Raw genomic sequence first — 16,282 nt, 5'->3', positions numbered from 1 at the left:
AACCATCCTTTTGGGTCCTCTTTACAAGCATTGTATCTAGTGGCTGATGGGCTGTCGTAAGTATAGCGACTTCTTTCGTATCAAGCCATTTAATGGCTGTGATTGGCTCTGCAGTAACAGCTGCAAACTGATGTTTTTCCAATCGCAATGGTTTTGGTTGCTTTTTCTTTATTATATCAGGTAGATCTTTTCTATTGCATCTGACTGTCCCTACTGCATAAATCTTTTTATCATAAAGATCTTCCATAAGATTACAACTTGTAAAAAAGTTATCAAATGCGACTAAAGTATTTTTTGGTACACTACTGCAGAGTTTCATGACAACATTGTATCCTAATCCTTCATTTTCCGTGCTGTCGCCTTTTCCAGTATAAACTTCAAATTGGTAGAAGTACCCGGTTTTTGCATCGCACCTTGCCCAGACTTTAAATCCTCTCTTGATGGGCTTTTTCGGCATATATTGCTTTAACGAACTTCGACCTTTAAACTTCACCATACATTCATCAATTGATTGTACTTCAGAATTAAATGCTTCTCTCTGATAAACCTTGTTCAGTTCTGTGAGGAGGGGTCTCAGTTTATATAATTTGTCGTATTCAGAAGAGCCTCTTGGTGGTTCCATTTCATTATCATTTAAGTGGAGATTTTCCGTAATTTTTTTAAATCTTGTGATTGGGAAAACCTGGGCAATTTCCTTGTTGTAACAAAAAGGATCTGAAGACCAGTACAGTTCCATGTCCGGCAGAGGATTTAAGCCCATGAGGATTAAAACTCCTAGATACGCCTTAATATCTTGTTGAGTTACTGGTTGCCAATTGTTGCTATTTTTCTGATATGCGTATCTATTTGTTTGTTCCACAATTATAACAATCAGTTCATCAGGAAAAAGCCGTTCAAAAATACTTAGTGGTGAAGTTTTGTGCGTGTCATTCGCCTTGGGTTTAAAACGTTTTTCAAAAACGGGAATATCATGGGTTTCGGATTTTGTCTCCCATACTCTTGGCTTAGAACGATCTCTGCGTATTTCGTTGTTAGTTTCAGTCTGTTCATCATCTGCCAAAAACTCTTCCATGGGAACGTCAATGACATTTATTAAGTCTTGCTGAACTTCAAATGCGTGAATGTCTTGAAGTTGTATATTACATTCGTCATTTTCTGTATCTAAGTAAGTTAGCAAAGGACTGTCTGTTGTTGGTGAGTTTGTGATATGAGATGTTTCTCCTAAGGCTGTCAGTAAGGCATCCGTTGAAATCTGTTGGGCTTGTATAGTAGGCGTTTCTTGTTTATCTTCATTCGATTCGAAGCCGAAGATATATTCAAGACGTTGTTCAATTAGGTTATCGTCAAGCTGATTGAGGTAAGTATCGGATGGAGAATGAATGCTATTGACATAGCATGAGTCATCTTCAGAATCTGAGGCTGATAAATCAGACAAGTTGTCTAAATTTTGCACCACCTCTTCCAATTTTTTCTTTGTTAGAACTTTTTGTAACTTTTTAGCGTCCATATTTAAATATCTAAAACAAATAAAAGGAAGTCTAAACTAACTTGGTAGTCTGAGCAGTACAAATAGTTCTAAAATATAATAGTTATAAAAATCAAGTGAGAAATCACTCAATCGCAGTCATAACTCTCGAGAAAGCTCCATATATGAGTTACTCGCTGACAATGTTGTGTAAGTTAGATAAAATTATAAGTAACTATACCTGTTTAGGTACTTATATAGTGCAACAGACAAATTATTTATTGTATATATAGAAATTGGTATTTTTCAAATGCAGGAACAAACAATGGGAAATAATTTCCCACATAATTAAACCTAAGAAAATACAACAAATATCAATGCTGCGAGCCCAAAAACCGTAAGAAACATTCAGAAAACAAATCTAGTTTACAATATTATTGTGTTTATGCACTTACCAGATTTTTTTTCTTCAAAAACTTTTAAATCTTCCGTTTGAACCGGTTTTTTCACAAAATATTTCAAACTGTGTTTTTGACATTGACATACAATGACAGTTCGCGCCTTAAGACAAAATGTTGCAAATTAATAAAATTAAAAAATTCTGTACGATTATTTTTCCCTAAGGTTGGTACTGATTAGAGTTGCCAAAAACGAAATAAAACAAAAAAATTACAGTAGTGGCATGTGGGAAATAATTTCCCAATATTTGATTAAGGGTTAACTACTACAATTAGTCAGGTTAATCGAGTTTCTACTATAGCTAATATTTGCTTGAGTATGGAAACTAAAGTAGGGCCAATATTGGACTTGCTTTTCACTAATATTGTAACCAATTTTATTTTTATTATATTAATATTGGGCCGATGATATTGAAAATTGAAATTAATGAAATTCCAGTTAATATAACTAAATTAACCTAACCATACGCGAAGCTATAAAAAAGTACATAAAATTTTCACAAATGTTGAGCCAATGTTGGATTAATGAATATATTCATTTTAAAGATATATTACTGTTATTGAGACATCGTTTTTGCACTTATGTTGAAATCAATGTTGGCCATGAAAATAATTAAAAAGTAATACACTTGTAAATAAAACAGGTAGAATTTGCACTATCACATATTAAAATTTAAAAAATAATTACTTATTGTAAAGTTGTTTGAGCAATAATTGAATATACGACCTGTTTTAAAGTGTTAGTTCCAATAATAAGAATACAACGTTAGGTTATATTTTGTTTTATATGAATAATTTGCTTTCTATTTTTATTTATATTATTAATATATTATATATAAGTTTAAGTTATTACAATTATTATAATTAATTTGATGTATTTTAAATTTCTGAAAAGTGTGTTAGAAACTTCTACACTATTAGTAAAACTAAAATAAAAATAACATTTCTTTCACAAATTCCTTAAGTATGTGTATTTATTTAATTTTAGTATAAATATAATATTTTATAGGAAGATAATTTAGTATCTTTGTAAAAGGAATTACTAATAATTTCTACAATTCTGTAGTATATTTTAATATTTTTTACTTAATTGCATATATTATTTAAGAGTGGCGCAGTGGGACAAAGTCTATGCAAACACTACTGTTGTGGGTTCGACTCCCACTTAAGGGAATGTATTCTTTTCATTTCCTTGCTCGCTTTAGTAAGTAGACGAGACGCGGCGGAAGTTCCGTCGCTCAGCACAGTTTCCTCTGCTGATCCTGCTATATGCGGGATACAGCTTCAAGCTTTTTTTTTAATTGAATTCTGAATTATAATATTATTAAAATAAGTCACGTGATTAAATATTTGAGTAGCTTTTATATAATGACATAGAATAGTATAGAATATTGAAGTAGTTATAATAAAAGTCCATTAAAACACATACACACACAAATGTAAATTGAATAGATAATAATAAATAAAATATAAGTACTGCCTTAGTAATTGTTGCTTAAGAAATTCTATAGTGTTTCAGTTTTGAATATCTGTCATATTTAATACAGATTATAAATAATCATTGTGTGAAAAAAATTCAAAGATGTTATTCGTTACATAAAATAAATAACGTAAAATTGATCATAATAAAATTCCAAAAAGAACAGTATTTCCTTTTAAAATTAATGTGTTTATTTATTTTTAGGTAAGTTTCATATAATCCAAATATAATGTAGATAAATACGATTATTTATAATTTTTTGAGGTTATAATTATATTATAAGAAGACTTTCTTTTAGCTAAGTTAGCCATATGTTATTTTATAAAAAAAGAAATAATTTGAAAATGATGAATCTTTCCAATAATATATATTATAGTTCATTAGAAACATTACATCATATACATATATTTTTTGTATATCTTATTTGTTTAAATAATAAATTTACACTAACATGGCTTTCTGTTATTTAAAATGAAATAAATATTTCTACTTTTTCTTTTTTTACTGCTCGTATTTTTCTATATAGTATAGTATAATGCCAACTTATCTTTCAGTTTTAATAATATTTAACACAAAAATAAAATATTAAAATTTAGATACTTTGCTATCAAGAAGTGTAGTCCGATTGTAACAGTATAAATATAAACTGATTTAGGCCAAGCGAGTGACATCACACCTACGCTATACAGAAGCGGCAGCGCACCTTTTAATAAAGTGTGTGCGGCGGTGTTCCTTTGATAGATTTATGTGTGCGTGCGTCATCCTTAACAAATGGCGTTTTATTTTACAACGATAATTTTATTATTTTTGTTTGAAAAAAAAAAGTTTATTTTGAGAGTTTTTTTTAATTGTATTAGGCTTTTATAGAGTAGAAAAACTATGGTTTCATTTAAAGTGATGTGTGTCAAAAACATGCTGTATATGAACACTCACACTAATGCAAAGCTTAGCTTAGAACCCGCAGACTGTACATATGTTTTTTTTTTAAATAGAGATTTTAAATCTACATCAAAAACTATATAACTGATAAGAAAATGTTGCATGAACAATTTGGATAGTATATAGAGTTGATATGAGAATTTTTATTTTAATATGTATAAAATAAATAAGTGAACTGTTTTGCACTATATTATAGTGATATGTATATACCCTTCTTTAGAGTTAGACCAAATAAAGGACTTGCTAAAAGATTAAAAATTAATTAAACAGCAAAAAGCAATAATTAAATATGTACAAATACAAAATGGTATCTTGTACATTATAATCAATTTATATAAAATTAAATTTTTCTTGAAATTATATATTATTATTTGTAGTGTTTTAATTACATATTTTTTTCTTTATATTATGCCATTAATATATTCACAAATAAATATTAAATTATGTATAAGTTACTTTAAAATTCGTGTTATAGATCTATCTAATAAGTTTTAGTTAACTGATAAACAGTAATTTGAACTAAATCGTAATAATGATAAAAAAAAGCATTATAAAATGTACCAAATATTTTTATTTTTAATAATGTGCAGAATTTACTTTGCAACATATTAGCAAACAAAGTAATAGATGCTTAATGCTCTATATGAATATAGATAAGCAAAAATATTTTAATATGTGGTTATTTTTTTTTTTACTTTTAAACAGTAGCAAACATACATGTACCTATACATTTTACTTTCTAAAGAGTTTAATTTTAATTTTCTTCTTTCTACTCCTATTAAAGACATTGTATAATATTATATTTAGGTGAAACGCAAAGTAAGTTCTGTCGGTTTTTTTTTTTTATTTCAGTAGTTTGATGAAAACAAGTTTAAAGTATATTTTATGTGATTCATAATGTAATGTAATAAATAATGATATACAATGTTGATACTTGCTGTTTTATTTCTATATTACACACAATTCTTATTTCAGCTGCTCTTCATGCAATATAATGTTATTTTATGCAATGCAACTGAGACGTTAAATGAAAGTTTTCATATTTTTATTAAAAAAATGTTTTTTAAATATCGTGAAAAGAAATTTTAATCATTCATTAATAGTCTTTTTTAAAATTTTATAGCTTGTATTAATAACTTTAAAAATGGAAAATATTTTAAAAGTACAAAATATTCAGCTTCCTCCATACACTGCTAAAAGCCTCTTTAACCCACACCTGTGTTGCAAGTCTCAACCATTTCTCTGAGCTCCTCACCTTACAAGATGTATGGACCGCCACACAGACAGTGAATCCAAATAATAAGTTTCCTTTTATATAGAATCATCAATAGCTGGTCTGATGATGGATTGTGGAAGATGGAATCATGACATGACTCTATTTGTCTGTTTATTTATTTTTTTATTCATTTCTTTGAAACTAGAAAAAGGCTAAATGGAACCGTACAAGTTTAATGTACTAATAATTTTAAATATGTATATTATGTTTACAATATCTAATAAAAGAAAATATTAAAATTATTATTTTTATACATTCTGATTTATATAATAATTATTTTAAAGTGACTAGTAACTGTCAACATGACAGATTGTTGTTTTGATTCTTACGCAAGGAAATGAAATATTTCATTTATTTGCTCGGGTGTCGAGGCAGTGTGCTGTTGAGTATTGACACTCAACACACCTCCAGAATTCGGCGGAAAGTGGGGTGCAGTGTCTTAACATTAGGCTCCCTCTACCTACAGTTCTATGTGGGATGCAGAGTGAAGCTGAAAAAAATTATAAATCAAAATTTAATATCACAAGTCCATGCATGATGCAAAAATTAAAACATTGTTTTGTGATATTTAAACATCTCATTTGTTTCATATTTATTGTAAAGTATCAAACTTTTTAAGTTCGTTGATATTCTTGGAAAATGTAAATAAGAAAGAATACCCGAAAAGTAGCAGATTTTGAATAGGGATTTTAAAGATCTTGAAGAGAATTAAAAAGAGAGGACTTAGATGTAGTGTGTAGTAATTGTCACTTGATATAACATGGTCTTATAATTTTTTTAAATAAGGAATTAAATGAATTGTAAATAGAGGCTATTCCTTAGTAAGTTTCCTCACTTTTCATTATTTACCACTTCTGGTTCCTAAAACACATATAATTAAGTCAAGTCAACTCTTTACATAAAAGATATACAAATATGATAAAACATATAATAATTAAATATAAAAGTGATTGCCAGACTCATGTAATTGCTTAAAAAAAAAATTAACTTTTATTTTTGTTAACCCTACTTAGTATCTGGCATGAAATGTTTCTAATTAAGAAGTCAATATATAATACAATTTTGAGAAATCCTCATACTAAAACTGCAACTAATATTACTATATAAATATCTATTACTAATTAGAATTGACTAAATATATTATCTACATAGTGATGTTAGGATTCAAATACAAACACAATATAATTTTTTTGGGATTTTTATTTACTTACAAATTATTAACCGTCACATCACTTCTTCGCGGCGGCTCCGACCTTGGATTTCTTGGTACCACGCACCTTCTTCATCCTGTTCTTACGTTCCTTACGCTGTTTGCGTGTGGGCCTCTTCTTCTCATACAATCCGTGGCGAGCTAATCTGTGTTTAGGTTCGAATTTCTTAGCTAAATCCAAGGTGTCGTATATTAAGGCAAAGCCGGTGGACTTGCCACCTCCGAAGTTGGTTTTGAAGCCGAACACGAAGACTACATCGGGTGTCACTTTATACATTTTTGCTAGCTTTTCGCGGATTTCCGTTTTGCTAACAGTGGGTTTGCCCGGGTGGAGGACATCGCAAACCATCTGCTTGCGCGCCAACAACCTGAAAATCACAAAACGTTGTCACACATAACCTGTCACGGATGCCATGTCTCATTTCGTCCATCACATAACATTTCTTCATATTATCTTATGTTTTACACATTTACCTGTTGGTCATGAATTTGCGAGTACGAATTGTCGCGGTTCCCTCACTCATTTTGGATAATTTTAGAGGTTTCGGCGCGATACACGCACGTGTCTCTAACAACTTCACAAGGAAAAAGAACGTGTCAGTGTTGCCGTAAACAAATTCTCTTCATTCATTACTAGCCACAGATTAAAATAATATTATAAAACATTGAAAATATAATTATTAAATGGTTTTAATTTTTGATAATACTTATTAATGAAATATATTTTTTGTTAATTATATGCAGTATGCATATAAAACAATAATATATGCGTAGCAGATGATTTTTACGCACTGGCAACTAAGAACAACAAGCTTTGCATTTCGTTTCACGATGCTAATATATCACAAAGTACATTCTAATATACTATAATGTAATATATTTCAGCAAGCTTTCAAAATATTTTTATATTAATAAAAATAATAACAAATTTTTATTTGGTAATAGTTAATATATAATTTTTGTTATTTCTCACACTAATTTATTATTAAAAAAATATGATTTCATTCTTTTCTTGAAATATTATACTTTCATAATATTTCTTAAGTATAATTATGATTGTTACTTATTACATATATAAAAAAGTTTTTATTATCACAGATGAGCTGATAAATTTAGCATTATGATTTCCCTCTACACGAAGAAATTATATTCCTTAATACCATTACGCAATATGAAAACTTTGCCATTTTAATTCATCAGGCGAAAGTCTTTAACCTTTAGTAGTAAAGAAATATGATTTATGCACCTTATTTTATCTTCCCCAGGGCATGCTTGAAAGGTTATCGTTATAATGACGATGGCTAGAACATGAACTATCGAGTACTTTGTAACTTACTTAAGTTGATTATAAGTTCATCAATTTAATTAAATATATCTATTATCTAAATATTTTTTGTAATATACACAACTCTAAAAAATCTAAAAAAATTGTAAGTATAAAAGAATCAGTATCGTAACCGACGTCGTATTACAATTATTTAGTTTTTTTTTTAATCTGGATATATCGTTAATTATATACAGTATGACTATAATATAAATGCTTTAATTTTCTTTATTTTATAGAATGTCCTATCATAACTACTAATGTCCTATTATACAATAATTTTATACGAGATCCAAAAAACTTAAAGGCTTTTACATTTTCATTATTACTGCAATACCCTCACCAGCAATTTGGCTATCAAATAATGACAGGTGTTTTTGAATTATTTTTAGTAATTGTTTGTTCGTTTTTTCAAATATTTCATTTCCTCGAATGGGAAACGAACCCACAACCTATCGCGATTAGAGTCACACTGACACGTTTGTGCGTTCTGCGCCGCGACTGGCCTTAACTCCGGGTATATAAGGAGTTGAAAGATCGATCATCGTCTGTCAATGACGTCAAAGCTAAAGAACAATACAAACAAATCGTTTTATTTTTATAGTAATACTTATATGTTTGAAGGTTTCACGCTATATCCAGCACATAGCATGGTAGGCAGAGGGGAATTGGGAACCTAGAGTTAAGATATTCCGTTGTTGAGTGGCAGAACTCAACGCCGCGCTTAGCCTCGTAACCAAAGCGAGATATTGATAATATTAAGTAATAAACTCCCCCAAATTGAGATCGGATACTGCGCCATTAGGGCTTCTTATTTTTTTTGTATACTACCATTGTTTTGGAATTTGGAATATTACATAGAATTCATAGCACATTTTTTTATTTCAATAATAAATTAAAAAGTAATCTCAAAATATAAAATTAAAGATTTTCATACCTAAACTCCAATTAGATACTCGTATTAAGGTAATGTATAACTAATCAAGAAAGAATTTTCACGGCAACGTAACAAAATTACGTTATCAGCTATCGCTTGAAGACTTACCTCCTTCTCTTATACTTTTTAAAATGAAAATAATAAATGTTCATATTACATAATGAATTATCCAATCATTTATATATAAATAATGGATATAAATAAAATATAAAATAATTAATTTGCTCGAATGGGAATCGAAACCACAACCGTCGATTTTACGGTTATATTCTTACCTTATCGTGCCACAAGGACCTCTTACTATATATAGTACTACAATATTTAATTATTAAGAAAATAAACAATTTAATAATTTCTATGCTAATCACTATTTTTAGAAGTGAGTCCTAACATTAAGTTCTACTTAGCTATCCTGCGTAACCAGTCACGCAACGCTAACAAAAATATGATTCTATTTAAACAAACTATTATTATATAATTATAATTCCCATATAAAATCCTCTAGAAAATATTAATAGCCAACCCCATAGTGGGTGGTAGACTACCCCTTACCCCTATATCGATCGTCTCTATAGCTGGCGCCGGTATATCCTAAAGCCTGTATTTCAGCTGTAGACTTCGTCGTTTTACGTCGTTTCACATCTGATTTAAGCCGGTCTTTATCTCAAGTAAGTTGTAATATAATTTTATTAAATGCTTCTTTTTCTATGTTTATTTGGATTTTTCTTTTTGTTATGTAATTCTGAAATGTATAATTGTGTTGTGAATTAGAAATAGTGTGGAATTATGACAGGTTTTCATATATTTTGTATTTTTGTTTATAGTTTATGGTAGATTTTTATTTTAATATTGTTATTAATATTTACTTATACATTCTATTCTTTATTTCATGTGTTTTACGAATGTCTCTATGTTCTTCTACTTCTTCTCATAAATATATCACGTATTTATCGTAATAAATGCACGTTTTATGTTAATGTTATATATTTATTATGGAAATTTTCTCATTAATTCGTTTAACTTATGGATTTTTTGTAAAATACGCACCTACCATATTTTAAGTAGGTACTTACATAATTTGAGTTAGTCCACATGTTTATATATAATTAATATTTTACTTATCTACTATAATCTCCATGTAAAATACCTACTACATTAGATATAGAACAGCGGCCTTGACCCCATAAGCCTCTTAGCGAGGCCTCTTAGCGAGGTTCCCTAAATGTTTGCCATAGAAATAAATCAGAGCTGTCAAGATGGACCCCACCTATAAATTCTATATGCCTTTACCGACGCACCTTCAATGTTTTTCCTGCCTATTTTGTAAAACTTAATTTTAGATTCATGTTAAAACTTAATTTTAGATTCATCTCGCATATAGCAGGATATAAAGGAGTGTGGTAATCTAAGGTTTCCCCCTTAGATTACGGTACTCTTTTCCACTCGTACAGCCTAATTTTGAAAACTATCCATATCCCAAATGGGAATCGAATCCACGACCGTTGTGTTTATAGTCATGAGCTATGCCGCTGTGCCATGACTGCCTCTGCAGAAAATAAATTAATAATTGTATTATACACATAACAGATTATACAGACTTCAAAATTATAAAATCTTTGTGATTTTTTTTTACTTTTTAATTCATTGTTAGAAGCCGGTTTTTAGTTTTTTGTTAAAAAGTTAATTTATTAATTACACTTAGGTTATTATACTAGTTAAACTACTTTCTCTAACTTTCAGATGCTGAAACATCTACGCATAGATGACCATTTAGCAAATTGATTTGTCCCACAAAACTTTGTATGGGCGGCGTTATTACAGACTCAGGTTCACTCATCAACATCTTAATGGTTCAGGATCAAAATAAACCGATTACACTAAAGCTGAACAGTGTAGCACGGCAGTCCAGTCGGTACTCCGCGAGAGATCCAAGGTTAAGACGTTAATAAACAAAATAATAGACACTGCCAGTATTATTTATTAACATACAATAGTATTAAAATGGAGTCTGACCATGAATATTCAAGTGTTATATATAGAACTAGAACACCTCGAGATAGAGAAAGGGTAGCAGAAAATGATGCTGTAAGAGAATCTCTTCTCACTGAATCTACTTCTGGTATAGTTAAGGGAGATGAAGAAGATTCCACCAGTGTTAGTACTTCAACTTTCTCAAGTCCTGAATTAGAAATTAGTAATAAAGAGCTACTGCAAGTATTTAAAACTGATAAAATGCGTAAAAATGTTCAATGTGAAGAAGATTTTGATGGGATTCAAGTTAGTAAAGTTGATACTACTGATGGGTGTGAAGACATCGAAGTTGTTAAAGTCAAAATTGAAAACCTAAATGTGAATGATAAAAAAGTGACCATACCTGATGGTGGTTGGGGATGGGTAGTCGTGGGTTCATCATTTATAATATCCATGATTGCTGATGGTATAAGCTTCTCTTTCGGCTTACTTTATATAGAATTTTTGGATGAATTCCAAGCTAGCAAATCTACAACTGCTTGGATAGGAAGTCTATTCATCGCTGTCCCATTGTTATCTGGGCCTGTAATGAGTGCTCTTGTTGATCGATACGGATGTCGCAGTATGACAATTTTGGGAGGAATTATTTCAACAATAGGCTTCGTTTTAGCATCAATTTCGACAAGCTTAGAAATGATGATGATAACTTTTGGAGTTATAGCAGGATTGGGACTTGGCCTTGTGTACGTTACAGCAGTCGTTTCAATAGCTTATTGGTTCGAAAAGAAGAGAAATTTAGCGATGGGCTTGGGGGCTTGTGGTACTGGTGTTGGCACATTCGTTTATGCTCCAATGACTCAGTATTTTATAGAAGAATACGGATGGCGGGGAACTATTCTTCTACTGTCAGGTACATTGTTGAATTTGTGTGTCTGTGGTTGTGTGATGCGGGATCCTGATTGGTGGATTTTAGAACAGAAGAAACAGAGAAGCGAAGCGAAAGAAGATGCCAAATCGAAACATTCAAGCTCAGTATCCATTGCCAACGCTTGTAACGACTTTGACATTCCAACCCACGGTAAAAATATGAAAAGATTAATAAAAAATGGAACTCCAGCCGAACAAGTTATAAAAGATGAAGCTGCTAATATACTTTATAGAGAAAATGTACTACTTTCGAGCAAACGAAATAGAAGGAAGTCGGAGTCGTTAGTGAATATTCCGTCATTTCTTACATACACAGATAAGGTGAGAATATAAGTTTATTTTTTAACTTCCCGCTGTCTCCCATACTTAGTAGAGTAGGCAGAGGAAATCTTGGAACATAATGTTAAGGCACTCCACTCCTATTGAGAGGCTTAAGTTTTTCTACTAAGATTAATTATTAAGATTTTGTTGAGTAGACGTAGTAAAAGATCACTCTGGTTTTTACGACCATGATAGATAAGATATTTGCAATTGATCAGGGGAGATTAACTGACGCCTGTGTATTAATTATATCTTACTAACTAAAAATATATTAAACAAATGTAAAATTTAAACAGAAATCAATTCTTCTTACAGGCTTCAAGGACAATATTAGATCTCCTAGTTAAAAAGGCAAGCGAAGATAATACGGACATTAAATATCCATCTTTCAAAAGCAATTCATTGAAACATGATGAAAGAAATAACGACAATAGTCCACCAATAGTAAAATTCACCAATGAACTACAGAGAACTCATTCGGAAAAGTTTGACCAAAACAAGGACAAAATGTTAGAAAATTGTCAACTGAAGAACCCTAAATTGGGTAGAATAAGAAAATCTTTTTCAGAGACAAAAGAAGATAAACCTTTAATTAAACAGGATAGTAAAGAAAGTAGACGAGAGTGGTTTAAAAAGCAACTGTCGGTGAACCATCACTACTTGAGAGACCTGAAGATGCCATTGAATTCTATAAGTCATAGAAACGCAATGTTAAATATTAAAAGATATAAACTTAAAGCGTCCTCATGTCCAGATATTTTTAAGAATTCTATGATAACGGTCAATGAGCAAGAAGAGGTAAGAATATTTTTTTATCTATATTTAGCAGGGTAGGCAGAAGAAACCTGAAAACATCGTTTTAGGACCATTTCCATTCCCCAGTTTCCGCTGAATTCTGGAGGCAACGCATGGTATTTGACAGAGCACTGTGCCTCGTTTCCAGAGCGAGGAACTGAAAATGTTGAATATTTCATTTCCTCAATTGGGAATCGAACCCAACCAATCGCGTATACAATCGCACGCTTGCCCTGCACCACGACAACCCTCAATTATTCTCAGTTAACATTTTAACTCATATTTTTCCAGAAATGGTACGACGACTGCGTCAGCTGTTTAGGCGACATGTTCAATGTGTCTCTCTTCAAGAAGATAACATTCAATCTATTATGCTTCGGTACAATTATAATATTTATATGGTTTATTGTCCCCTATTTCTATTTGGCGGAGCATATGATACAAAGGGGGTATAGTGAGGACGATGGAGCTTTTATGCTGAGCTTAATTGGAATTACCAATACTATTGGTATGGTGAGTAGTTTTGTATATTTTCCATGTAAGTCGAAGATCTAGAGAAGAAGATTTGTATGTATATTTTTTTATCCAAGTTTCAAAGATAATTTTTTGTTAGTACAATTTCCTCGGTGGGCACAAGGCTATTCTGGGGTGGACACGGACCAACCGGACCTCCCTGTGCTAACGCCCATGAGTATTACATGATGTATCAACAGCATAATGTGTATAGTCTGACTGAAACGCGTCTAACTAAACTCTATGATTGTACCTACATTCTAATCCCGATAAAGAAACACAAATGGGTTAAATATAATATATTTGTTACTTTAAGTACAATTTTGGATACAAATTAGGGAACCCTGACTTTCTTCTTGATTTTAAGTTGAACTTGTCTATTCTTAAGAATAAAATAAACAATAAATACAAACTTGAACATATATTTATTACAATTTACATCTAATTTCCAGGTGTCACTTGGCTGGATAGGCGACTTTCCGAACGTGTCAATTGGTAACTTATACGCTATATGTTTAATACTATGCGGTGCATCAGTAGCAGCGATACCTGCGGCATCAAGCTATGTGGTTTTAGCTTTGATTTCGGCAGCTTTTGGACTATTATTTGCAGCATCTTTCACTTTCACACCAAATTTATTGGTAAAATTGGTATCTTTAGATGATTTTACTTCAGCGTATGGATTAGTGTTGCTGGCTCAGGGTATTGGCCATTTAATTGGACCGCCATTGTCAGGTAATTATTGAAATGTAACATAATATAATAGCTTCACGCTGAATCCCGCATATAGCAGGGTAGGTGGGGGAACCTAGTGTTAAGACACTTTGTTCTTTGCAGCTTGCTTTCTTACTGCTCTTTAATTCCTTATTCCATATTTAAAACTACTGCTTTTACAATTCCAAAATTACTTTACTTTACAGGTCTAATCTACGATGTGACATTATCCTGGGAACTCTCCTTTTATTTAGCAGGTGGATGGATTATAGTAGCTGGTATGCTAATATCATTGATACAACCAATTAAAAATTATCAAGAAAAACATCAAAACATAGATGATTGTGATTCTAGTATAGCTTAGGTTCTTTGTAGAGGAGTGGTACAGTGTTTTACTTTATAGATATTGGTTACGGGTTCGATTTCACCCGGGGAATCACGCTTATCCCATTCATTCATCATTCATCATTTCCCGGATTCTGGAGGCATTGCGTGTTAAGTGGTGGAACCTAACGCCTGGTTTTACCTCGTTACCAGAGCGAGAAAATAAAAATATTAAATATTTAATTCAATTACTAAGAAAATGTAACATGATATAATGGATATTATTTTTCTAATTGTATACTCATATAATGTAGTATAATTAATTTTATAGTTTAAAATATAATTAGCATAATATATTCAAAGTAGCGCTGTTGGGTAGAGTTCGACATCTAATTGAGTTGATTGTGGCTGTAGCGAAATGTTTGATCTCTACTCGCGAGCATGGGCGTAGGATTAGAGGGGCCAGGGGACTGTGCCCACCCCAGAATAGTCAATTTTCACCCCATTACTGTCTGACTTTTATGTCGGAATTTTTGTCGTAGGTCCCCTCTTTCTACCTCTCTATACAATATGCTACTAAATACCTTAGTATACGGTCTGGTAAGAAAACTGAAATATAGTTTCTTTGAAATGTAAGGCACTTTTGAAATATAACGACGTTTTAAATTATTATACCTTTATAGTAAAGTAGTTTATCAAATAAAATGGCACAATGTAGACAAATTACTTGTTAAAAATATATTATATATATGTTACAATCTTTAGTTATAAAGTTAATAGAATATGTTAACTTTATTTTAAAAAAGGATTTCATTGTTTCTTTATTATTATAACTTTAAAAAAGTATATGTATACTTTTTTAAAGTTAATAATTTATATTCTTTTCATGAATGATTTAGTAGTGTCTTATATATTTTTATTTTTGTTGTTATATAAATATATTACCTAAGAATATTATGAATATTATGAAAATTATTAACTTTAGAATATATCGACGCCTATGAAATATAATCCTAAAAGTGTTCAAAGATGCCCCATTTTATTATATGGTATAATTTTTCTCTACTGGCTTTTAGAAATTTAAAAAGACATATTTATATAAAATTTATATAAAAAATTTTGACTTCTGTAAAAATTTTAAAAAAATAATTATTTTATGGTGTTTATGCTATTTTTTACAATTTCTCGCCTATAAATTGAGGCTCAGGCTATCAATATACTTTTAAGTAATAGTATAATTAAACATTCACAATAAACGTAATATATTTAATCTGTTATTGCTATCGTTATTAATAATGTACCTGTATTTTATTGTAATTAAAAGTATTATGATAAAAAATGTTTTTTCTTCTTTAGAAGGAACCTTAGTGGCAGGACTTTGTCTAGTTACTAGGGCGAGGAAATGAAAATATTAATTCCTCCGAGTGGGAATCGAACCCACAACTGTCGCGTTTACAATCAGGCACTGTGTCGCCAAAAAAATATTTTTATATGGTAATGTTACTATATATATATTAAAAAAAATCAGCTTGACGCTGTACCCCGCACACAGCATGGTAGGCAGATAGCAGGTAGCGGAACCCAGTGCTAAGAGACTCCGTTCCCCACTTTCTGCCGGGAACGTTACT

General features: G+C 30.8%; 2 protein-coding genes across 2 annotated transcripts; one reads left to right on the top strand and one right to left on the bottom strand.

Moving 5' to 3' along the window:
• Positions 1 to 6,800: 6,800 nt before the first annotated feature.
• RpS24 (ribosomal protein S24) lies at positions 6,801 to 7,461 on the bottom strand. Its single transcript, XM_085198423.1, has 2 exons — positions 7,303 to 7,461; positions 6,801 to 7,196 (listed from the first exon to the last, which is right to left on the bottom strand). The coding sequence occupies exons 1-2, from the start codon at positions 7,350 to 7,352 to the stop codon at positions 6,848 to 6,850; spliced, it is 399 nt and encodes a 132-aa protein (XP_085054549.1). The 5' UTR covers positions 7,353 to 7,461; the 3' UTR covers positions 6,801 to 6,847.
• Positions 7,462 to 9,668: 2,207 nt separating this feature from the next.
• LOC146531642 (monocarboxylate transporter 14-like) lies at positions 9,669 to 15,929 on the top strand. Its single transcript, XM_085198418.1, has 6 exons — positions 9,669 to 9,757; positions 10,830 to 12,308; positions 12,624 to 13,106; positions 13,395 to 13,616; positions 14,069 to 14,351; positions 14,537 to 15,929. The coding sequence occupies exons 2-6, from the start codon at positions 11,091 to 11,093 to the stop codon at positions 14,692 to 14,694; spliced, it is 2,364 nt and encodes a 787-aa protein (XP_085054544.1). The 5' UTR covers positions 9,669 to 9,757; positions 10,830 to 11,090; the 3' UTR covers positions 14,695 to 15,929.
• The last annotated feature ends 353 nt before the right edge of the window (positions 15,930 to 16,282 follow it).

This window comes from Heliconius melpomene, chromosome 15 (assembly GCF_056956725.1).
Source record: "Heliconius melpomene rosina isolate 202511_hmr_F chromosome 15, ASM5695672v1, whole genome shotgun sequence".
In the NCBI taxonomy this organism is placed as follows: domain Eukaryota; kingdom Metazoa; phylum Arthropoda; class Insecta; order Lepidoptera; family Nymphalidae; genus Heliconius; species Heliconius melpomene.
This window is presented reverse-complemented; position numbering and strand designations above follow the sequence as displayed.

Excerpts from the sequence above, each read along its gene's own strand:
- RpS24 (XM_085198423.1), bottom strand. The coding sequence starts at position 7,352 with ATGAGTGAGGGAACCGCGACAATTCGTACTCGCAAATTCATGACCAAC. Across the intron at positions 7,197-7,302 it reads CGCAAATTCATGACCAACAG|GTTGTTGGCGCGCAAGCAGA; the intron begins GTAAATGTGTAA and ends TGTGATTTTCAG.
- LOC146531642 (XM_085198418.1), top strand. The coding sequence starts at position 11,091 with ATGGAGTCTGACCATGAATATTCAAGTGTTATATATAGAACTAGAACA. Across the intron at positions 12,309-12,623 it reads TTCTTACATACACAGATAAG|GCTTCAAGGACAATATTAGA; the intron begins GTGAGAATATAA and ends TTCTTCTTACAG. Across the intron at positions 13,107-13,394 it reads CGGTCAATGAGCAAGAAGAG|AAATGGTACGACGACTGCGT; the intron begins GTAAGAATATTT and ends ATATTTTTCCAG.